Source organism: Glycine soja, chromosome 6 (genome assembly GCF_004193775.1).
Source record: "Glycine soja cultivar W05 chromosome 6, ASM419377v2, whole genome shotgun sequence".
Lineage (NCBI taxonomy): Eukaryota > Viridiplantae > Streptophyta > Magnoliopsida > Fabales > Fabaceae > Glycine > Glycine soja.
The window spans coordinates 32,270,833-32,296,677 of record NC_041007.1 but is presented as its reverse complement, the minus strand read 5'-3'; the positions used below and the strand labels follow the sequence as shown (position 1 = coordinate 32,296,677).

The 25,845-nt window shown below is 34.6% G+C and overlaps 1 protein-coding gene across 6 annotated transcripts; it reads left to right on the top strand.

Annotated features, from left to right (window-relative positions):
- LOC114416790 lies at positions 1-24,199 on the top strand. 6 transcript variants are annotated; one of them, XM_028381800.1, is made up of 4 exons: positions 1-302; positions 1,835-2,492; positions 3,059-3,144; positions 23,993-24,199. In XM_028381800.1, exons 2-4 carry the CDS (start codon positions 1,992-1,994, stop codon positions 24,057-24,059), a joined length of 654 nt encoding a protein of 217 aa, XP_028237601.1. In that variant the 5' UTR covers positions 1-302; positions 1,835-1,991; the 3' UTR covers positions 24,060-24,199. The 6 variants fall into 6 exon arrangements, 3 of the variants coding, with proteins under 3 accessions (XP_028237601.1, XP_028237602.1, XP_028237603.1); XM_028381801.1 differs by lacking the exon at positions 23,993-24,199 and adding an exon at positions 16,852-16,998; XM_028381802.1 differs by lacking the exon at positions 23,993-24,199 and adding an exon at positions 15,540-16,167.
- Positions 24,200-25,845: the final 1,646 nt, after the last annotated feature.

Below are 25,845 nucleotides of genomic sequence, written 5' to 3'. Positions count from 1 at the left end.
TTCCTCTTCCCCTTAAATCTCTTCAAAGAAAATCTTATTTCCCTTAAACCTCTTCAAAGAAAAATTGACGGCGCGAAATCAAGTGCGTAAGCGTAAGCGACTTCACCTATCGTTTTTTTTTTTTTGGCCGAGTTACTTCACCTTTCGTTTTCACTTCCCAATTTCTTCTCTGCGAATTTTCGCGCCTAAAAAACACCCAATTCTGCATCCATTCCTTCCTTCATACTCGCTGTTCTTGCCTCTGATTTTGCACCTTCTCCAATTTTCTCAGCGGCCTCATTCTTGCAAAACTGATTTCAGTGGTTAGCTTTCTTTCTCTTTTCTCTCCCCCCGCCCCCCCTTTTGTCATTATTTTTTGAATGTGTAGTTTGGACATAATTCATTGGGTGTTTGTTTCCTGTGTGATACGATAATTTTTTAGAATCTTTTTTTTTTGTTCTTTTAATTTGTTTTAGCAAAATGCTTAGTTTTTGGGGTATATGGGTTGAGCGGAGTGAGATATTGAATGTAAGAACACAGGAAGAGAAGGAGAAATAGATGTGACAAATGAATTATAGGAGGAGAAATGATGTGAAAATGTGTTGAAAGAAGTGAATATATGATGATGATGATTACTCTTTGTTTTAATGGATTCTTGTGGTTGTTTTTCTTTTCTTTTTAATCAGAAAGAGCATGGATGGTCATTAAATAATGCATAAATGATCATGGAGTAGTAAAAGTGATAGTAGAACTTTTTGTTTTTCTTTCTTCTGCTTCTTGAGATTTTTATTTTGTTAAAATCCTGTTGTTATTTCGAAACTATGGAATGGACATCAATTTGATATATTTGTAGAATTAGCAGTGTGCTTTGTGATATATTATGGGTAATTTGTGTGTCTGTGGATATTGACAAAATTGTAGATTTTTATATCAGGCTAATGTTGCTAAGATGCACTGTTGTTAAATAGCAGTTATAGTGGAACTATAGTGCTATTGCATTGGGGAAATCCTTAGATCCATTATAGCGACTCTGTCCGCCAATGCACTGCTATGATATACAGTGCATTATTAGCTTTCTGCCATTTTTTGCATTCTGCAATTGACAGCACTGCTAAGATGCAAGGCGGGTTTGAAGATTTGTCTCATCTTGGGCTGGGTGGGCATAGCAGTAGCACTTTAGCACTTGTTTTTTGAGAGTATGAGATAAATAATGGTGGTTGAATACTTGTATTATTTTTAAAAAAACTTGACTAAGGAGGTCTGCACATGTGTTGATTGTTCCTGTCCTTGTAAAGGTGGCCCTTCTTAACCCTTACTCCGCTTTGTTTAAAGGAAAAGGATTACATGGGTGGGTATGGTGGAACTCATTAAGAGTTTCAGGTTGGTAGCAAATGTTCTATTTGCAACATTTTGAATTTGTCTCTTTGTGTTGTTAGGTTCGTTTGAAATATCGCAAAATCTGAATGGCATGTCAGCCTGTCATCTGTTTTTGTAAGTAGTTTTGGAAGTGTCAGTATTTGTGTTGGCACTCTAATTATGATGATAGTGATAATATGCCATCCTTTTTCTTATTAAACCTGAATGTTTTTCAAAAACGGGGTTAGGTTGAGGATTCAATATGGTTTGACTGATTTAGTCTGGTTTTGAGTTATTGGATTACTCAAATGGTTCAATGGGTTGATGCTGATTGCAAACTCATGGTGGTAGTGAGACTAGTGTGTTCCGTTTGGTTTCTAAATCAATGGAGGCCTAAGAATGTTTTTGTATCTCTTTTCCAATCCCTCCCTTAATCTCACATGAATGCTGTAGCCATATCAATTTATGAACTGCTTCATGTTCAAATGCTTATTCACAGATTAGGAGGTTTCAAAATAGAAATGACTGGAATGATAGATCGTTTAGAGCTTTCCGTCAGAGGCAGTTTAACTACCATGACCAAGTTCCTCATAAGATTGGTGGAGGCAAAACAGGTAATAAATATATGAAGACAAAATGATGGGTTAAGAAGACCCATGGAATCATCTAAACATTATATTAATTCTCCATGGCCAGCTGTGACATATGATATAATGGCACCATCACCTGTGGTGGGGTCTAGTTTCAAGCTTGTATATCAGCAAATCTTAGCCTCACAGGCACAATTATTGGAAGGCAAAGAATATCATAAGATTCAAAATCCTACTGTAGAAACAAATGATCATCCACATGCCCCTGCAGATTCTAATATTTACACCCAACCAGAAGATGTGAGTTCTGATTCTGCAGCAAGAGAACTAAGACCACCAAAAGTGGGATACTGTAAAATTTGTGAGGTTCATCTACCCTATTGCAAAACATTGGAAATGCATAACCAAGAAAATAGTCATCAAAGAATGTTGAAACTATATGAGGAAATACAGAGACTAAAAACTTCAGGTTCCAGTACTAACACCCAAACTACAGATGAATGTTCTAAAGCTGAACAAAGGATAGATATTCTCACCCATCAGTCAGGGACAACTCAGCTGTCTCAGGTGTTTCTCATTTGTTAATTTTCTGTGAAACTAACAAACAATATAGGGGCTGCTTAAGAGGTTTTCTGTACAAATTTGGCTATAATTTTATTGTTTGGTGTTAGTGAACTAAATTATCAGTATTACTATTAGCATAACAGGTATGATTCTGCTTAACATACCCTTGGTGATTAATTTAGACTTGTCAATTGAACAAATCTACAATTCTACTAGTTAATAATTGTTGATTTAACCATTTTATTTTTTTGGGTAGTGTCTTGTCTCCATAAAATGACAAGAACTTGAATTGATCAGAGGAAAGAATCGTTAATGATTTGCAACATCTTACACAAATCTATTTATCGCGATCTTTAGCAAGAATATTGATGCACTAAATGTAGCAAGTTTTATGACTTATATCCACATTTTGAAAAAAAATCTTTTTGTTACATCAAAAACCTACTAGTTTTTGCTGACATAGTCTGTTACGATGTTCTGTGGAAGAGTATGAGTTTCTTTTGAGTTATGCATCTGCTCTTATAAAATATGAATCACTGAAGTAAAACTCTGTACAATTGTTGTTGCAGGTAGCTGTTTGTCTTCAGTGTGGCAATGCAGGGTTTCCGGAGACACTTGTGTTTTGCAACAAGTGTCAGGTATATGCACTTCATAGGTATTTGTCTTTACTCTTTGTCTACTTGCTTTAATGTACTTTTAGCAATATTTCATCCTTCAGATGCTGCCTCTTCTAATGTGCCAAAGGGATATTCTTTAAATTTCCATTAATACTAATAGTAAGGTGGGAGTATTCCCAATTTTATTTGCCGAATCCAGTGAATGTTGAAATGATAGACGGGCCTGGTATTTGTACCTGAACCTGTGTCATGCACATAGCTTTCTATCTTTGCTTTTAATTATTTTCCTACCATATATAAGATAGGAATGATTTGACTTCAGTAAAACTGCTTGTGAAATTATGATTTTAGCAGATTTTCTTCACCACAATTAGCTGCATATGCATGTATTTTTATTGCCATATGGACATTATTTCAAGTTACTCTTAGTATAGAAGGTGGGCGGAATATTTGTTTGTATTCTAAAATAAAGTAATACGTATCTTAAATATGATTTAGATCTGTTGATTGCAGTTTTTATTATAAAAATTTATTTAATATGCATTCTGTAAATTATAGAAAATCATCCTTTAAATACCACCGAGTTGATGCAACAATACAAATGTATTAATACCATGAACTTCCTTTCCAGCCTCAGAAGCCTAGTGATTTTAGTATGTTAGTGCACAAGTAATAAATAGAATAGGACCTCACCACTCAACTTAGTGTTTCACTCAAGTTCACTCGTCTATCACTCTTTCAAGGCTTTTTTTGTTTTATAATATTCACTCTTGCCTTTTACCATTCAATGAGAAATATGTCAAAAATCAAAACTCAACTCAAGACACCAAGAACATAAATACTCTTAAGACAAAACTAAGGAACTTTGAAGACACGCAAAAATAATGAATGAATACTCAAAAGGAATGCCAAGGAAGACAGACTAGCAAACTCCAAAATTAAGAAAAGGATTGTCCCAGAATTGAAATAAACTAGACATAAATAACCAAAGAGACACAATTTTTTTTGAAGTATAGGTATGTGAAAAATAGAAGGGAAACAACCCTAAATGCTGAACCTTTTTTTCGCACTTGTTTTGTGTTTTGTTTGCTTCTTTTTATTTTATCTCTGTACCTTTTTTTTGGGCCTGAAATTCAAATTTGAATGCAAATATGTGATTTGGGCATATCCAAAACTGTAACAGAATTGTGGTTCCAAATTTGAAAATCAAATTCAGATCCTAACAACTTCAATTATCCAAATCTGGATTGTAACAGAATTTTGGCTCCAAATTTGAAAACAAATTCAGATCTTAAAAACTGCAATTATCCAAATCTAGATTTTAATAGAATTTTGGCTCCAAATTTGAAAACTAGATTTTTTATGCACAAATTTTTGATAATGTATATATAATAAGGAAGACGAAAAGATATTTATTGATACTAGATGGAATTCAAAAAAGAAAGAGAGACTCAAAGAAATAGAAAAAAACCCAATTCTGCATGCATTCCTTCATACTCGCTGTTCTTGCCTCGGATTTTGCACCTTCTCCAATTTTCTCAGCGTCCAAATTCTTGCAAATCTAATTCAATGTGGTTAGCTTTGTTTGTCTTTTCTCCCACACCCCCCCCCTTTCATACTAGCTGTTCTTGCCTCTGATTTTACACCTTCTCCAATTTTCTCAGCGTCCTCATTCTTGCAGAAGTGATTCAATGTGGTTAGGTTTCTTTCTCTTTTTCGATAATTCTTTAGAATCATTTTTTTTTTATTTTTTTATTTTAAATTGTTTTAGAAAAATGCTTAATTTTTGGGGTATATGTGTTGACGGGAGTGCGATATTGAATGGAAGAACACAAGAAGAGAGGGAGAAAGTGGATGATGTGAGAAATGAATTATAGGAAGAGAAATGATGCGAATATATGATGATGATGATTATTATTACTCTTTGCTTTGATGGATTCTTGTGGTTTTTTTTCTTTTCCTTTAAATCAAGAAAGCATGGATGATAATTAAATAACGCATGAATGATCATGGAGTAGGAAAAGTGATAGTAGAACTTTTTGTTTTTCTTTCTTTTGCTTCTTGAGATTTTTATTTTCTTAAAATCCTGTTGTTATTTCACAACTATGGAATGGACATCAATTTGATATATGTGTATCTTTTTTTTTTTTTTTTTGCTGAGTTACTTCACCATCCACGCATTTTCACTTCTGAATTTCTTCTCTGCTAATTTTTGCACCTATAAATAACCCAGTTCTGCATGCATTCCTTTGTACTCGCTGTTCTTGCCTTTGATTTTGCACCTTCTCCAATTTTCTCAGCGTCCTCATTCTTGCAAAACTAATTCAATGTGGTTAGCTTTGTTTCTCTTTTCTCCCGCACCCCCCCCTCCTTCGTACTAGCTGTTCTTGCCTCTGATTCTGCACCTTCTCCAAATTTCTCAGCGTCCTCATTCTTGCAAAAGTGATTCAATGTGGTTAGGTTTGTTTCTCTTTTACAATAATTCTTTCGAATCTTTTTTTTATCTTTTTGTTTGTTATATAAAAATGCTTAATTTTTGGGGTATATGTGTTGATGGGAGTGAGATATTGAATGGAAGAACACAAGAGGAGAGGGAGAAAGTGGTAGATGTGACAAATGAATTATAGGAAGAGAAATGATGTGAATATATGATGACGATGATTACTCTTTGCTTTCATGGATTCTTGTGGTTGTTTTTCTTTTCTTTTTAATCAAGAAAGAGCATGGATGGTAATTATATAATGCATGAATGATCATGGAGTAGGAAAAGTGATAGTAGAACTCTTTGTTTTTCTTTCTTCTGCTTCTTGAGATTTTTATTTTCTTAAATTCCTGTTGTTATTTCACAACTATGGAATTGACATCAATTTGATATATTTGTATCTTTTTCTTTTTTTTTGCTGAGTTACTTCACCTTCCGCGCATTTTCACTTCCGAATTTCTTCTCTGCTAATTTTTGCACCTATAAATAACCCTGTTCTGCATGCATTCCTTTGTACTCGCTGTTCTTGCCTTTGATTTTGCACCTTCTCCAATTTTCTCAGCGTCCTCATTCTTGCAAAACTAATTCAATGTGGTTAGCTTTGTTTCTCTTTTCTCCCGCACCCCCCCCCCCCTCCATCATACTAGCTGTTCTTGCCTCCTATTCTGCACCTTGTCGAATTTTCTCAGCGTCCTCATTCTTGCAAAAGTGATTCAATGTGGTTAGGTTTCTTTCTCTTTTACGATAGTTCTTTGGAATCTTTTTTTTTTCTTCTTGTTTGTTTTATAAAAATGCTTAATTTTTGGGGTAAATGTATTGATGGGAGTGAGATATTGAATGGTAGAACACAAGAGGAGAGGGAGAAAGTGGTAGATGTGACAAATGAATTATAGGAAGAGAAATGATGTGAATATATGATGATGATGATTACTCTTTGCTTTCATGGATTCTTGTGGTTGTTTTTCTTTTCTTTTAAATCAAGAAAGAGCATGGATGGTAATTATATAATACATGAATGATCATGGAGTAGGAAAAGTGATAGTAGAACTTTTTGTTTTTCTTTCTTCTGCTTCTTGAGATTTTTATTTTCTTAAATTCCTGTTGTTATTTCACAACTATGGAATGGACATCAATTTGATATATTTGTATCTATTTTTTTTTTTTTTGCTGAGTTACTTCACCTTCCGCGCATTTTCACTTCCGAATTTCTTCTCTGCTAATTTTTGCACCTATAAATAACCCTGTTCTGCATGCATTCCTTTGTACTCGCTGTTCTTGCCTTTGATTTTGCACCTTCTCCAATTTTCTCAGCGTCCTCATTCTTGCAAAACTAATTCAATATGGTTAGCTTTGCTTATCTTTTCTCCCACACCCCCCCCCCCCCCCTTTTCATTCTAGCTCTTGTTGCCTCCTATTCTGCACCTTCTCCAATTTTTTCAGCGTCCTATTCTTGCAAAAATGATTCGATGTGGTTAGGTTTCTTTCTCTTTTATGATAATTCTTTAGAATCCTTTTTTTTTCTTTTTGTTTGTTTTATAAAAATGCTTAATTTTTGGGGTATATGTGTTGATGGGAGTGAGATATTGAATGGAAGAACACAACAGGAGAGGGAGAAAGTGGTAGATGTGACAAATGAATTATAGGAAGAGAAATGATGTGAATATATGATGATGATGATTACTCTTTGCTTTCATGGATTGTTGTGGTTGTTTTTCTTTTCTTTTTAATCAAGAAAGAGCATGGATGGTAATTAAATAACGCATGAATGATCATGTAGTAGGAAAGGTGATAGTAGAACTTTTTGTTTTTCTTTCTTCTGCTTCTTGAGATTTTTATTTTCTTAAAATCCTGTTGTTATTTCACAACTATGGAATGGACATCAATTTGATATATGTGTATCTTTTTTTTTTTTTTTTTGCTGAGTTACTTCACCATCCACGCATTTTCACTTCTGAATTTCTTCTCTGCTAATTTTTGCACCTATAAATAACCCAGTTCTGCATGCATTCCTTTGTACTCGCTGTTCTTGCCTTTGATTTTGCACCTTCTCCAATTTTCTCAGCGTCCTCATTCTTGCAAAACTAATTCAATGTGGTTAGCTTTGTTTCTCTTTTCTCCCGCACCCCCCCCTCCTTCGTACTAGCTGTTCTTGCCTCTGATTCTGCACCTTCTCCAAATTTCTCAGCGTCCTCATTCTTGCAAAAGTGATTCAATGTGGTTAGGTTTGTTTCTCTTTTACAATAATTCTTTCGAATCTTTTTTTTATCTTTTTGTTTGTTATATAAAAATGCTTAATTTTTGGGGTATATGTGTTGATGGGAGTGAGATATTGAATGGAAGAACACAAGAGGAGAGGGAGAAAGTGGTAGATGTGACAAATGAATTATAGGAAGAGAAATGATGTGAATATATGATGACGATGATTACTCTTTGCTTTCATGGATTCTTGTGGTTGTTTTTCTTTTCTTTTTAATCAAGAAAGAGCATGGATGGTAATTATATAATGCATGAATGATCATGGAGTAGGAAAAGTGATAGTAGAACTCTTTGTTTTTCTTTCTTCTGCTTCTTGAGATTTTTATTTTCTTAAATTCCTGTTGTTATTTCACAACTATGGAATTGACATCAATTTGATATATTTGTATCTTTTTCTTTTTTTTTGCTGAGTTACTTCACCTTCCGCGCATTTTCACTTCCGAATTTCTTCTCTGCTAATTTTTGCACCTATAAATAACCCTGTTCTGCATGCATTCCTTTGTACTCGCTGTTCTTGCCTTTGATTTTGCACCTTCTCCAATTTTCTCAGCGTCCTCATTCTTGCAAAACTAATTCAATGTGGTTAGCTTTGTTTCTCTTTTCTCCCGCACCTCCCCCCCCCTCCATCATACTAGCTGTTCTTGCCTCCTATTCTGCACCTTGTCGAATTTTCTCAGCGTCCTCATTCTTGCAAAAGTGATTCAATGTGGTTAGGTTTCTTTCTCTTTTACGATAGTTCTTTGGAATCTTTTTTTTTTCTTCTTGTTTGTTTTATAAAAATGCTTAATTTTTGGGGTAAATGTATTGATGGGAGTGAGATATTGAATGGTAGAACACAAGAGGAGAGGGAGAAAGTGGTAGATGTGACAAATGAATTATAGGAAGAGAAATGATGTGAATATATGATGATGATGATTACTCTTTGCTTTCATGGATTCTTGTGGTTGTTTTTCTTTTCTTTTAAATCAAGAAAGAGCATGGATGGTAATTATATAATACATGAATGATCATGGAGTAGGAAAAGTGATAGTAGAACTTTTTGTTTTTCTTTCTTCTGCTTCTTGAGATTTTTATTTTCTTAAATTCCTGTTGTTATTTCACAACTATGGAATGGACATCAATTTGATATATTTGTATCTATTTTTTTTTTTTTTGCTGAGTTACTTCACCTTCCGCGCATTTTCACTTCCGAATTTCTTCTCTGCTAATTTTTGCACCTATAAATAACCCTGTTCTGCATGCATTCCTTTGTACTCGCTGTTCTTGCCTTTGATTTTGCACCTTCTCCAATTTTCTCAGCGTCCTCATTCTTGCAAAACTAATTCAATATGGTTAGCTTTGCTTATCTTTTCTCCCACACCCCCCCCCCCCTTTTCATTCTAGCTCTTGTTGCCTCCTATTCTGCACCTTCTCCAATTTTCTCAGCGTCCTATTCTTGCAAAAATGATTCGATGTGGTTAGGTTTCTTTCTCTTTTATGATAATTCTTTAGAATCCTTTTTTTTTCTTTTTGTTTGTTTTATAAAAATGCTTAATTTTTGGGGTATATGTGTTGATGGGAGTGAGATATTGAATGGAAGAACACAACAGGAGAGGGAGAAAGTGGTAGATGTGACAAATGAATTATAGGAAGAGAAATGATGTGAATATATGATGATGATGATTACTCTTTGCTTTCATGGATTGTTGTGGTTGTTTTTCTTTTCTTTTTAATCAAGAAAGAGCATGAATGGTAATTAAATAACGCATGAATGATCATGTAGTAGGAAAGGTGATAGTAGAACTTTTTGTTTTTCTTTCTTCTGCTTCTTGAGATTTTTATTTTCTTAAAATCCTGTTGTTATTTCACAACTATGGAATGGACATCAATTTGATATATGTGTATCTTTTTTTTTTTTTTTTTGCTGAGTTACTTCACCATCCACGCATTTTCACTTCGGAATTTCTTCTCTGCTAATTTTTGCACCTATAAATAACCCAGTTCTGCATGCATTCCTTTGTACTCGCTGTTCTTGCCTTTGATTTTGCACCTTCTCCAATTTTCTCAGCGTCCTCATTCTTGCAAAACTAATTCAATGTGGTTAGCTTTGTTTCTCTTTTCTCCCGCACCCCCCCCCCTCCATCATACTAGCTGTTCTTGCCTCGTATTCTGCACCTTGTCGAATTTTCTCAGCGTCCTCATTCTTGCAAAAGTGATTCAATGTGGTTAGGTTTCTTTCTCTTTTACGATAATTCTTTAGAATCTTTTTTTTATCTTTTTGTTTGTTATATAAAAATGCTTAATTTTTGGGGTATATGTGTTGATGGGAGTGAGATATTGAATGGAAGAACACAAGAGGAGAGGGAGAAAGTGGTAGATGTGACAAATGAATTATAGGAAGAGAAATGATGTGAATATATGAGGACGATGATTACTCTTTGCTTTCATGGATTATTGTGGTTGTTTTTCTTTTCTTTTTAATCAAGAAAGAGCATGGATGGTAATTATATAATGCATGAATGATCATGGAGTAGGAAAAGTGATAGTCGAACTTTTTGTTTTTCTTTCTTCTGCTTCTTGAGATTTTTATTTTCTTAAAATCCTGTTGTTATTTCACAACTATGGACTGGACATCAATTTGATATATGTGTATCTTTTTATTTTTTTGGCTGAGTTACTTCACCTTCCGCGCATTTTCACTTCCGAATTTCTTCTCTGCTAAATTTTGCACCTATAAATAACCCTGTTCTGCATGCATTCCTTTGTACTCGCTGTTCTTGCCTTTTGATTTTGCACCTTCTCCAATTTTCTCAGCGTCCTCATTCTTGCAAAACTAATTCAATGTGGTTAGCTTTGTTTCTCTTTTCTCCCGCACCCCGCCCCCCCTCCATCATACTAGCTGTTCTTGCCTCCTATTCTGCACCTTGTCGAATTTTCTCAGCGTCCTCATTCTTGCAAAAGTGATTCAATGTGGTTAGGTTTCTTTCTCTTTTACGATAATTCTTTAGAATCTTTTTTTTTTCTTTTTGTTTGTTTTTTAAAAATGCTTAATTTTTGGGGTATATGTGTTGATGGGAGTGAGATATTGAATGGAAGAACACGAGGAGAGGGAGAAAGTGGTAGATGTGACAAATGAATTATAGGAAGAGAAATGATGTGAATATATGATGATGGTGATTACTCTTTGCTTTCATGGATTCTTGTGGTTGTTTTTCTTTTCTTTTTAATCAAGAAAGAGCATGGATGGTAATTATATAATACATGAATGATCATGGAGTAGGAAAAGTGATAGTAGAACTTTTTGTTTTTCTTTCTTCTGCTTCTTGAGATTTTTATTTTCTTAAATTCCTGTTGTTATTTCACAACTATGGAATGGACATCAATTTGATATATTTGTATCTTTTTTTTTTCTTTTTGCTGAGTTACTTCACCTTCCGCTCATTTTCACTTCCGAATTTCTTCTCTGCTAATTTTTGCACCTATAAATAACCCTGTTCTGCATGCATTCCTTTGTACTCGCTGTTCATGCCTTTGAATTTGCACCTTCTCCAATTTTCTCAGCGTCCTCATTCTTGCAAAACTAATTCAATGTGGTTAGCTTTGTTTCTCTTTTCTCCCGCACCCCCCCCCCCTCCATCATACTAGCTGTTCTTGCCTCGTATTCTGCACCTTGTCGAATTTTCTCAGCGTCCTCATTCTTGCAAAAGTGATTCAATGTGGTTAGGTTTCTTTCTCTTTTACGATAATTCTTTAGAATCTTTTTTTTTTCTTCTTGTTTGTTTTATAAAAATGCTTAATTTTTGGGGTATATGTATTGATGGGAGTGAGATATTGAATGGAAGAACACAAGAGGTGAGGGAGAAAGTGGTAGATGTGACAAATGAATTATAGGAAGAGAAATGATGTGAATATATGATGATGATGATTACTCTTTGCTTTCATGGATTCTTGTGGTTGTTTTTCTTTTCTTTTTAATCAAGAAAGAGCATGGATGGTAATTATATAATGCATGAATGATCATGGAGTAGGAAAAGTGATAGTTGAACTTTTTGTTTTTCTTTCTTCTGCTTCTTGAGATTTTTATTTTCTTAAATTCCTGTTGTTATTTCACAACTATGGAATTGACATCAATTTGATATATTTGTATCTTTTTATTTTTTTGGCTGAGTTACTTCACCTTCCGCGCATTTTCACTTCCGAATTTCTTCTCTGCTAAATTTTGCACCTATAAATAACCCTGTTCTGCATGCATTCCTTTGTACTCGCTGTTCTTGCCTTTTGATTTTGCACCTTCTCCAATTTTCTCAGCGTCCTCATTCTTGCAAAACTAATTCAATGTGGTTAGCTTTGTTTCTCTTTTCTCCCGCACCCCGCCCCCCCTCCATCATACTAGCTGTTCTTGCCTCCTATTCTGCACCTTGTCGAATTTTCTCAGCGTCCTCATTCTTGCAAAAGTGATTCAATGTGGTTAGGTTTCTTTCTCTTTTACGATAATTCTTTAGAATCTTTTTTTTTTCTTTTTGTTTGTTTTTTAAAAATGCTTAATTTTTGGGGTATATGTGTTGATGGGAGTGAGATATTGAATGGAAGAACACAAGAGGAGAGGGAGAAAGTGGTAGATGTGACAAATGAATTATAGGAAGAGAAATGATGTGAATATATGATGATGGTGATTACTCTTTGCTTTCATGGATTCTTGTGGTTGTTTTTCTTTTCTTTTTAATCAAGAAAGAGCATGGATGGTAATTATATAATGCATGAATGATCATGGAGTAGGAAAAGTGATAGTAGAACTTTTTGTTTTTCTTTCTTCTGCTTCTTGAGATTTTTATTTTCTTAAATTCCTGTTGTTATTTCACAACTATGGAATGGACATCAATTTGATATATTTGTATCTTTTTTTTTTCTTTTTGCTGAGTTACTTCACCTTCCGCTCATTTTCACTTCCGAATTTCTTCTCTGCTAATTTTTGCACCTATAAATAACCCTGTTCTGCATGCATTCCTTTGTACTCGCTGTTCATGCCTTTGAATTTGCACCTTCTCCAATTTTCTCAGCGTCCTCATTCTTGCAAAACTAATTCAATGTGGTTAGCTTTGTTTGTCTTTTCTCCCGCACCCCCCCCCCCTCCATCATACTAGCTGTTCTTGCCTCGTATTCTGCACCTTGTCGAATTTTCTCAGCGTCCTCATTCTTGCAAAAGTGATTCAATGTGGTTAGGTTTCTTTCTCTTTTACGATAATTCTTTAGAATCTTTTTTTTTTCTTCTTGTTTGTTTTATAAAAATGCTTAATTTTTGGGGTATATGTATTGATGGGAGTGAGATATTGAATGGAAGAACACAAGAGGTGAGGGAGAAAGTGGTAGATGTGACAAATGAATTATAGGAAGAGAAATGATGTGAATATATGATGATGATGATTACTCTTTGCTTTCATGGATTCTTGTGGTTGTTTTTCTTTTCTTTTTAATCAAGAAAGAGCATGGATGGTAATTATATAATGCATGAATGATCATGGAGTAGGAAAAGTGATAGTTGAACTTTTTGTTTTTCTTTCTTCTGCTTCTTGAGATTTTTATTTTCTTAAATTCCTGTTTTTATTTCACAACTATGGAATGGACATCAATTTGATATATTTGTATCTTTTTTTTTTTTTTTTTGCTGAGTTACTTCACCTTCCGCGCATTTTCACTTCCGAATTTCTTCTCTGCTAATTTTTGCACCTATAAATAACCCTGTTCTGCATGCATTCCTTTGTACTCGCTGTTATTGCCTTTGATTTTGCACCTTCTCCAATTTTCTCAGCGTCCTCATTCTTGCAAAACTAATTCAATGTGGTTAGCTTTGTTTCTCTTTTCTCCCGCACCCCGCCCCCCCTCCATCATACTAGCTGTTCGTGCCTCCTATTCTGCACCTTGTCGAATTTTCTCTGCATCCTCATTCTTGCAAAAGTGATTCAATGTGGTTAGGTTTCTTTCTCTTTTACGATAATTCTTTAGAATCTTTTTTTTTCTTTTTGTTTGTTTTTTAAAAATGCTTAATTTTTGGGGTATATGTGTTGATGGGAGTGAGATATTGAATGGAAGAACACAAGAGGAGAGGGAGAAAGTGGTAGATGTGACAAATGAATTATAGGAAGAGAAATGATGTGAATATATGATGATGGTGATTACTCTTTGCTTTCATGGATTCTTGTGGTTGTTTTTCTTTTCTTTTTAATCAAGAAAGAGCATGGATGGTAATTATATAATGCATGAATGATCATGGAGTAGGAAAAGTGATAGTCGAACTTTTTGTTTTTCTTTCTTCTGCTTCTTGAGATTTTTATTTTCTTAAATTCCTGTTGTTATTTCACAACTATGGACTGGACATCAATTTGATATATGTGTATCTTTTTATTTTTTTGGCTGAGTTACTTCACCTTCCGCGCATTTTCACTTCCGAATTTCTTCTCTGCTAAATTTTGCACCTATAAATAACCCTGTTCTGCATGCATTCCTTTGTACTCGCTGTTCTTGCCTTTTGATTTTGCACCTTCTCCAATTTTCTGAGCGTCCTCATTCTTGCAAAACTAATTCAATGTGGTTAGCTTTGTTTCTCTTTTCTCCCGCACCCCGCCCCCCCTCCATCATACTAGCTGTTCTTGCCTCCTATTCTGCACCTTGTCGAATTTTCTCAGCGTCCTCATTCTTGCAAAAGTGATTCAATGTGGTTAGGTTTCTTTCTCTTTTACGATAATTCTTTAGGATCTTTTTTTTTCTTTTTGTTTGTTTTTTAAAAATGCTTAATTTTTGGGGTATATGTGTTGATGGGAGTGAGATATTGAATGGAAGAACACAAGAGGAGAGGGAGAAAGTGGTAGATGTGACAAATGAATTATAGGAAGAGAAATGATGTGAATATATGATGATGATGATTACTCTTTGCTTTCATGGATTCTTGTGGTTGTTTTTCTTTTCTTTTTAATCAAGAAAGAGCATGGATGGTAATTAAATAACGCATGAATGATCATGTAGTAGGAAAAGTGATAGTAGAACTTTTTGTTTTTCTTTCTTCTGCTTCTTGAGATTTTTATTTTCTTAAAATCCTGTTGTTATTTCACAACTATGGACTGGACATCAATTTGATATATGTGTATCTTTTTATTTTTTTGGCTGAGTTACTTCACCTTCCGCGCATTTTCACTTCCGAATTTGTTGTTTGCTAATTTTTGCACTTATAAATAACCCAATTCTGCATGTATTTCTTCGTACTCGCTGTTCTTGCCTTTGAGTTTGCACCTTCTCCTATTTTCTCAGCGTCCTCATTCTTGCAAAACTAATTCAATGTGGTTAGCTTTGCTTATCTTTTCTCCCGCACCCCCCCCCCCCCCTTTCATTCTAGCTCTTGTTGCCTCTGATTCTGCACCTTCTCCAATTTTCTCAGCGTCCTATTCTTGCAAAAGTGATTCGATGTGGTTAGGTTTCTTTCTCTTTTATGATAATTCTTTAGAATCTTTTTTTTTTCTTTTAGTTTGTTTTATAAAAATGCTTAATTTTTGGGGTATATGTGTTGATGGGAGTGAGATATTGAATGGAAGAACACAAGAGGAGAGGGAGAAAGTGGCAGATGTGACAAATGAATTATAGGAAGTGAAATGATGTTAATATATGATGATGATAATTACCATCAAAACTGACATTGTTTTCTGGGTATTCATTTTTCCCAAATTTCAGAACTGTCTTTGGTTGAACTTCTCTAAATTTTCTTGAGAATTTGGAATCTGTCCTTCTCTAATTAGTAATTCTTTATGTAGACTCAACTTTTTTCGATGGTTCTTCCCATTATGATGTGCTTCCACATTGTTTTGACTACCCACAGTAACCTCACAAATTTTACAATATACCCCTGGTTGTGGCTATTCCTACCATAGGACCTATTGTAAAATTTGTGAGGAATAGCCACAACTTGGGGTATATTGTAAAATTTGTCAAGTTAGTGTTGGTAGTTAAAACAACATGGAAGCACATAATAATGGGAAGAACCATCGAATAAAGTTGAGGCTACATGAGGAATTAAGTGAGACCAATAATTGAGATGGACAGATCCCAAATTCTCAAGAGAATTTTTAGAAGCAAATATGCTATGAAGTTTTGATGATGCCAAAGAAACGCGCTTCTCATGTTTGATCCAAGACTCCAAGAAATCCAAGATAAATGATGAAAGAGAGAATCGCGAGTGATCTTCAATTGTAATATCTTTCTTTGAAAGAGAGAATTCTTCTTCTTCCTCTTCTTATTCAAAGAGATTGGTTAAGAGACCGAGAGTTGTAAGGAATTCTGAACACAAGGGAAGGGTTGTCCCTGTGTGGTTCAGACTTTGTAAAAAACATTTTACAAGATAGTGGAACTCTCAAGCGGGTTGCTTGGGGACTGGACGTAGGCACAGGGCGTGGCCGAACCAGTATAAAAACTGAGTTTTCAATCTCTTTTCCCTTAAACCTCTTTTATTTATTGTCATTTATCTTTTGCTTTAAAGAAGTTTACCTTAAATTGTCTTGAGTAATCTATATTAAGGGTAACTTATTAATCCAAGAAGAGAGTTAACATTTAATTGGGGATTAGTTTTTGATATATATCTTAATTCAACCACACTAAAAGAAGTAAGAATAATGAATGCATTTTTATAATATATATATATATATATATATATATATATATATATATATATATATATATATATGAAACAAATATTATCAATATATGCAAAATGTTATCCATGAAGTCAAGAAGTCTTATCATTAATATCGAATTATTAAAAAAAAAAAAGATTTAAAAGATATAGGACAACGAGACAACTGAAATAAAACCTAAACCAGCTCTGAACATTCTGAGTCTAATTTCTAAAACCAAACATGTCAAATTAGTTTGGTGCAGGCTGAGTTAATTGGATTGTATAGGTTATAAACACCCTTAATAGTCATAGAACTCTATATTACCTAGTTTTATATGACTAAATGTCTAATCAAACTGTTTGAAACACTTGCAGTGAAAAAAGAATTTGGGTAGGACTTTGAAGAAATTTTCTATGCGTAGGCATTTGGTGCTTTGGTTAGAGTGGAATGCTTAAGCTTTGAACTGGCAATTTATATCATCAGAACCTTTTTTTAGCACAAGGATTGTGAATTGGATTTTTTTTGGTTAAAAATACAAGGTAAAATGAGATTTAGGTTTTGGTATTACTGCCCTTTGATTCTTTTCTTTTCTGATTTTCCCTTCTCTGAATTTTTTTAAACTCCACTCCCCTGCCAAAAAAACTACAAGCAAAAGATTGCAAGAGTTATCTAGTTTCTAGCACTTTTTTTCTCTCCAAGATCCAAAGAGTCCCATTATCTTCATGAACATGAGAAAAAAATGAAATAAAATAAAATTTATATAATTAAAAATATATGCTCCAGGAAAGAAAGCTGAATACCTGTCTTTGTTCAAAATCTGACAACTGCAGAGCCTTGGCCCCAAAAACTAAAACCAAACAGTATTTACCATCTTGCGTGACCTAAGATGTAACCACATCACCAGAGAGGGTTAATATAGGAATGACCAGAGTCTAATTAATAAACATAATTCTCTAACTAACATGCTAGGTAGCCTCTCAGATCAACAGAGATTGTTGCATGAAGAATAATAATAGGTTACCATTTCAAAAGTATTATTTCCCTTGTATATACAGAATATTAGACTAGGCTAGAAGGTTTTCGTAATAATGACAAAATCCTGAGAAACCAAAATCGGTTAGGTAGGCCAATTCTATTTAAATAAAAAAACAATGTTGAGGTGATCTAATCATAAGACAAAGAATAGATGCTGCAGACTAGAGCTTGCCTATTAGCAGCATTGATTCAAGGAAAGGCTTCAATAGAGATTTCATGGAAAACTTTCAATGTTATTTATAATTATTATGAGGCATAACATGATGAAATTGAAAGCAAAACTAAATTTAACTAAATTTAAGTTCCTTCCCATCAATTTTTTTTATCTAGTTTGATCTCATATACATAAAAGATGTTTTGAATGATATGGCTGCAAACTAGCAAAGCATACGAATTAAATTTTTGTAAACTATTTGTAGAAGTAAAAGGCATACTGAAGCTGTTATTCCACACAAGGACATAGATAAGAAAATTTGGAGTAGGCCTCCAAGAATAGCCACTGCCTGAACAACTCGAAGCTGCAAGCATGAAAGAAAGATATACATTATATATGACTGAGCAAAAAATACGCAAGTTTAAGATAAAAGGAATGAATTAGTATGCAAGCAACCTTTCTTGTTGAAAGCTCTAAGCCCAATGCAAAGAGCAAAAAAATGACACCAAATTGAGCAACTGTCTCAACCTGCAAGGAATGGACACAATAAGTGAGATTACTAGGAGATAGGAACAGTAAGTAAACCTCAAGTCTAATTGAAGAACTGGATACTTTGACTTGGGATTGGAAATGATAAAGACATTGTCCTGAAGTTGAAACAATTAGAAAAATGTAACAGGGCAGAGAGCTTAACTAGGTAAACAAAAATTGGCTTAACTACTTAGCATAAACAAAAATTGTGTAAGGCTCAAATTAAGTAAGCATAAGCTAATTCGAGCTTAACTAGGTTAAAGCATAATCATCAAGAATGATGGAAAGAGAAATCTTGAGCACTCTGCACTTGAGCAAACACAAACTATGTTTAATCATTTTGACAAAACAAAAAACCATAGCAAATAATTAAGCTTAACCAAATTTGGAAAATGAGCACGCAGACATGTGCTAGAACCAACTTTGAACAAGTTAATTACCTAACTGAATCAACAATGATAGATAAATCCAACAAATCTCATTTGAAAAGAAAAGGACACTTTCTAAAGCATATATGAGGCCCCCAAACACAAAACTGAAGCAACTAGCAAAACTTAATTATGACTTATTCTCTGTATTGAAATAACAGGGTTAGTCTTCAAAATATCCTGAGAAGACGACATTGATATTGCAGCAATAGTTTAATAGACAGTATTTTCAGAGAACATAAGATCATCACATACTAGTTTGCAAAAGGATTGGAGATAAGAAAAGCACTGACTCTACTTGGTTGTTGGTTGATGTGATGTAACAATTATGCAGTGGTCATGACTCGTGATGCAATTGAAGAAATCAGGAAATCATTATTTTCTTTTATTTTTCATATCTAATGATAAAAGAAAACTGAAACTTGCACTGAACAATACCATGGTTATATCATTAAAAAATCTAAAGCATGGAGAATCATTTTATAATACTAGAGTAAACAAAATATTCAATTGAGCCATTGATTGGGAAAGAGTAACAAATATGATACTGGAGCAATGGTAAGCAAAATATAAAAAAGATGGGTCAGAACAATACCTTTGTAGCAAAGTTTTGTCAATGTCAGAAACACGTAATTCTGGATACTTTCTGATAACCCCAGGAAGGAAAGTTTTAGAAACACCCAGTAAAAAATTAACAACTCAATCTTCCTTTGTAGAGTTTTATTAATGCTGGCAGCAAAAATTTCAGGGCAGCGAGCAAGTATTGTTCCAATGGTTTCTTTATCAAAACCCATATTTTCAAACATCTATGTGACATATCACACACTTGATTAAAGCTAAAAATAAATACCTGTAGAAAGTCTTTGGGCTTCCGCAATAGTAGTTGAGGACTTTTGGCAATAAACTGATTTAACTTTTTGTTTCGAACTCCTAGTTCAGCAAACTGATCCACCATCGACTTCAGCTTAGTTCTTTCTATCTCAAGGTATAGACAAGTCTGTTCAATTTCACAATAGAATATGTTTTCAAGAAAAAACTAAAAATTCAAAAAATTAATCTCCTTAGTTTGCTTTAGCGATGATAACTCTAGTTACATATGCATCCAAAATGAAATGGACACATGCAACCATGACAAAACCTTGATAGAATATGAAAAGGCAAGGAGCTTCGTTAGTTCTCTTGAATACTGGTAGATAGAAGCCAAGGATTTTAGCAACAGCTTAGCATAATCTTTATCAGGCAGGTCAATCTGCAAAATCATATAATAAAATTTTATTAAATGAAGGTGGAAATTGAGAGTAAAATGATGAGTGGAAAGTACCTACCTCCTTGAAGACGAGGAGCTTGCTGCATAAATTCAGCCTTCCAAAAAAGGGGCTAATAGTAAAACAATACAGTATATGCCATAAACCGTGATAATACCAAAAAACTTAAGAGTCACATTAAAAACTTGATGATTAGAAAAACAAAGGTAGCAAGAATAATATCCTTACCGGACATCGATATGCTTCAAATACTTCGACGCCAGTAAATCCACCAAAAATGTAGGGGGACTAGTAGAGTAAACCTGATAGCATCAATCCAAAATCAACCAAATCATATCGAAAAAATGACAATGAGAATTATCAACAAAATTGGCATAATGTACAATACTATGAAGAAGCTTGTGGTACAGAGAAGAGTGAAAGGTGCCGCCATTGGCGACCTTTACGAATTGCATGAGCGTGTCCAACACGAGTTCCTTGAGCGTCTTATCTCCCTACGGCGAAGCGAGGACGTTGAGGAGGGACTTGAGGAACTCATAGAACTTGGAACGGAGCCATGAGAGGTAGATGAACTCGGATTGGTCGCCGACGACGGAGGGAGCGGTGGCGGCGGCGGCGGAGGCGTAGGAGGAAGGGAGCTTGGGGAGGAGAGGGAGGAGGAAGGAGTGGTGCGAGAGGAGGGATTCGAGGACGTGGTGAGGAGGGGAAACGAAGGTGAGGAGAAGCTGGTTCCCTAGGGTTTTCAGCTCTACGACGTCGTATCGTCCTTTTTCCTTCTTCCTTGAAGGATCCATGGTACGACACAATACGCACAGGTCGCTGCCTTCTCTTTTGCGGCGTCATACGAAGCTAGGGTCTGGAGGAGAAAGTTTGGATGAGTGACTGAGAAAGCTTGGAGGGGAGGGTTTGGAGGAGAAGAGTGGGGTGCGGCGTCATACGAAGCTAGGGTTAAGTGGGGTGTGGCACAATACAAATGCGGTTATTTCTTAAAACCCGTCTTTGTTTAAGTTTTCAATAATTACGGAAATTCCACAGTGTCACATTCTAAGGCGGTTTTTTGAGTGAATTGGCAATTTAGTCCCTGAGATTGCACTCATTTTGCATATTAGTCTCTAACTTAATATTAAATTCAAAATAGTCCCTATCTTTGCATAAGTGTTGCAAAATAGTCCTTCCGTTAAATTTTAAAGTAACGTCGTTAGTGAGGTCAATTTTAGTGCCACGTGGACTATCCAACGTGACACTAAAGAATGACGTGGCATGACACGTGGACGTGTCTCTTAAAAGATACCACGTCATTTGATGATAACAAAACGAGTAAATAGGCAATTTAGTCCCTGACTTTGTACCCCTGTTGCATATTAGTTCCTAACTTAATGAAAAATTCAAAATAGTCTCTATCTTTTGCATAAGTATTGCAAAATAGTTCTTCCGTTAAATTTTAAAGTAACACTGTTAGTGAGGTCAATTTTAGTGCCATGTCATTTGATGATGATAGAATGAGTGGCTTCTTTAATTTTGATGGTTCTGAACCAATTGAGGCATATATACGAAAAAGAACCCACACACACTTGCACAAATAAAAAGAACCAAAAATCCACAACAACAACCTTATCTGTGTAGCCGTCAACACCAATGGGTGAGGTTTGTATAACCATTCTCTTTTCCTCTTTTTTTTTTCTTCAATTACCATCAATGTATCATTCCGGGTTTTGATTTTTTTTTTTGTGTTTTGAATAGGAAGAGAAAAAACCAGAGGCAAACAAAGTGGAGGAGAAAAAAGCAGAGGAAGAAGAAAAAAAAGAAGAGAAAAAATCAGAGGAATCAAAAGATGACAAGGAATCCAAGGAGGAATCTGCATCGCCAGAAATCATGCAAGGCACAACCTTTGCAATGCATGGATACGTTAAGCACGATTTTTGGCATCTTTTAAGTTAGGGACTATTTTGCAACACTTAGGCAAAAGATAAGGACTATTTTGAATTTTTCATTAAGTTAGGGACTAATATGCAACAGGGGTACAAAGTTAGGGACTAAATTGCCTATTTACTGTTTTGTTATCATCAAATGACGTGGCATCTTTTAGGAGGCACGTCCACGTGTCATGCCACGTCATCCTTTAGTGCCACGTTGGATAGTCCATGTGGCACTAAAATTGACCTCACTAACGGCGTTACTTTAAAATTTAACGGAAGGACTATTTTGCAACACCTATGTAAAGATAGAGACTATTTTGAATTTAACATTAAGTTAGAGACTAATATGCAAAATGGGTAAAATCTCAGGGACTAAATTGCCTATTCACTCGCGGTTTTTTATAACCATCTTAGAATGTGTGTCATAAAAATAAAATATAGTGATCTTAATTACAAAAATGTCACTGCATCACATTCTAGAACGGTTTTCGTATGTTGAGAAAAAAATCCTCAGAAGAGCTAATTACCTCATAAATTTACAATAGCCAAATTAGCACCATAAGTCGATATTTTAAAAACTTCCATTTCAGAAAATTCATACCATGAGTTTCATATACCACAAAGTTGTTTCAACTGCAAGCATTTCCAAGAATCACATTCAAATATTATTGATTATTTTAAAACAATTCTTATATGCTAATTTACGCGTAGTATATATATAACTAAATTTGTGACAGACACCTAGTTTTTGACTTAAATTTGTTGAGTTATTAAATTGAATCCCCTAGCCCATGACTATTTTTACAAAACGTGCTTGTGTTGATTTTCTGGAAAAAAATCAGTTAAATCATACATAAAAGGTAACCACAATCATTACTCAAAAAATATGACAAAAGGAATCATATGATGTATCCTCCCACATAGTACCAACACAAGTTCTAAAATGTGAGACCATATAAAACTTGCCACGTTCAAAATAAAACCAACACGCCACAATAACACACTTGTCTAAAATGTAAATGGGGGGTGGGGGGAGGGGATATTAGAATTGGATCCAAAACTGAAAAAGTATTAAAGAAACTAAGAGCAGAACCACTCAGACAAACCCGGTACCCATGGTTTCAGAAACATTTACTCCAACTAGAAGCTGGTAAACAATACAGGTTACACTAGAGCAAGGATAGTTATGATTGGATGCACCTGTAGTTTGCACCCGTAGTTCCCTCAACAATACGTCCCTCCCAGTATAATATAGCAGTCCAATTTTCTTAATAATTAATGTAATTAGTTATTTTTACTTATATATGAGTTTAGAGGAAGTAATACAAACTAATTAGTACTGGCAGACATTCCCAAGGCCATTGAAAATAAAATTTCATACTTCCAAATATGAGCCTTCTCCATGAATCAGACATAAATTCCAAAAACACCAGTTTATACTGCATGGGAAACAATTTTGAGTTTACAATTTGGAAGCATCATCCCTTACGGCATTAATTTCAGATATACTCATCATTGAATCAAGAATTATTGGTATTTTGGCACCATTGATGTGAGTCTAGGAGAGAACCTTCTCTTTATGGTCGAACTCTGAATTGCCGATGTTTAGCAATTACTAGGAAGATGCACTTTTTTCTTAATACTTAGACCACGACAGGCACAAAACATAGTAGTGCTTTCATGTTGTTTGGTACGATCAAACTTCCAAACTTTTGAATAGAACTGTTTGATTTATACCAGCAGGCTAATAGAGAGCACAAGCCGGACTGCAGCAGCATATAGTCACTAAAATACTAATACTAGCACATAACTTGAATGTCAACTTGATCTCTCAAGATACATAAAAATTGGCCATTAGAACTCTGAAAGTAATGGCTGCTTTTATTAATAGCTAGTAATAACCTGCAACAATTCTTCAATCCTGCAGAGAAAAAGATAATAGACACAAGTTATGGCACAACAAAATATAACTTATACAAGAAGACAAAGAAAATAGATTGACCTGCTCAGTCATATTACTAAGAGTTAGTTTAGGGAAGCACATCAACGACTTCAGATAAAAACTTTCTTGCATATATATAAAAAATTTAAGACATGAAATTGTTCACTAAATCTATTGTCAGCTTTCCAACTAAGTGGAGATTAAGTTTTACAATACTTGATTCTGAAGCATTTCTATTATATAGAAAATATGCAAGACATTGGCAATGGTCATATATGTTAATTCAAAGCAACCTCCCCAAAGCAATGTAACAACACTCATAATGAAGAAAGTGCGTAATTTGGTGAAGGGTGAAGAAAGTGCATCCAAACTACTACTAAATTTTCAGCGTATAAACTTTTCATAATGATTGATTGAGCAATTATTTTAACTTGTTGATTAGCATCGTTTTTAGCACACAAATAAAAGCACTGGTTACATGACAAATCAAGAGCTATTAAGGAGGGATTAGGGAACGTGTTGGGTGAACTAGTAGGGCAATGGAATAAGCTGGTAATCTTCATAATTAAGATCATTTTCGTTTACAGTGTAATGTGGCCTACATGTACTATGCTTGTTTTCTTTTTCTTATCTGGTGCTAGATGCTGGCCCTTGTGTTAGGGAGACACGACTGCACGTATGGCTTCAACCGTGTAAACTCCTTTTCATAGGAATGCCGTTTTTCATTTTATATCTTCCTTGATCATCTGTTTAATATAAAGTGAACATTGATATTTATATGTATTTTCCATGAATGGGAAAAATTGAGCCTAATCATGAATTAATTGCCAATTTAATTGATCATAAAGGGCAAGCAGAACCCCTCTTGAGTAGTTTGCGTGTAAGTAATTTCATGTATACTCATGATTAACAGATTTACGTACAATATATTTCTTGGTTCAATTGATGGCTAATAAGTGATTAAAACTCTAAAACTACTGTATATTTAGTTAAAACATTCCACACTGGTTCATATTATAGTATTATGTTTTTTTTTCTTTTCTTAATTAGTCAATACTTTGAAGGGGACAGAGGAAAAGGTAGGGGCATAAGGCAATGAGTCAGGACTGCCTGAGCAAAGACTCACATGCAAATACATTGGCCCTACAATTGTAATAGACAGGTCAAGGATTATTGCCAATTATCTTTTAAGTCACAAACCTACTTATACAAAATCCACAACAACAGAAAAAAAATAAAATTTAACCACTCCGAGCTCTAAATAGTTTTGTCTCGAGTGTGTCACAGGCTCAATAATGCAAGGCATCATCGGGTGGGCCACTTGTAATTTGTGCTCATCACATGCAATTCATACCATGCATGGGCTGAGCAAAAAAAAAAAAATTCATACCATGCATGGTGTACCTTGTACATCCCCATGGTTGTTCTATGAAAAATATGAGAGAAGGCTAGGTTAGCCCCCACTGGAGGCTCTTTATTGCTATCCCAGCATTATAAAGTTAATGATTCCACGTAAACTGCAAAGTGATGAGAAGAACCATGTAGTAATAATTGTGGCCAAGAACCAGGTCCATGAACATCCAACATTTTACAATCTGCAAACCCACTAGACATCAAACCTTGTCTTGTTATGATAATAAAAAAAATATTCTGATTCCAATCCATTATGAAATCTAAATATGGTAGATCCATTTCCTCTCTTTAACCTTTTTGGCTTAAATTTCCCCCCTGTCCCTCTCTTCTTTTCATCTGATATCAAGTGGATGCTATGGACCTCATTCCCCTATTATATGTATTGTACTACTGTATGAATTTCTTTGGTGCAGACTATGGTAGTAGGACAAAAAAATATTGTTCTGAACAAACACATGGAATATGCTGACTAATGCATGTCCCTTTAACCAAGCTGATTGTTCTTTTTTACTTTTGCACTAAATCTTGGCTGCATTAATTCGTGTCGCGTGATTGTTTGGCCGCCCCATAAAAGCTACTATTCATGTTTTGCAGTTTTAACTTTTAATAAATTACTTAATTCAGCCTTAACGTAAATTAGATTTCGTACTTTCTCGATGTTGGTTAAAGCCTTAATTAAGGATA

Bases quoted from the DNA above. Each gene is read 5' to 3' on its own strand.
- LOC114416790 (XM_028381800.1), top strand. From the start codon at position 1,992: ATGGAATCATCTAAACATTATATTAATTCTCCATGGCCAGCTGTGACA. The intron at 2,493-3,058 runs GTGTTTCTCATT...TTGTTGTTGCAG, and splicing joins GGACAACTCAGCTGTCTCAG to GTAGCTGTTTGTCTTCAGTG. The intron at 3,145-23,992 runs GTATTTGTCTTT...TCTATTATATAG, and splicing joins CAGGTATATGCACTTCATAG to AAAATATGCAAGACATTGGC.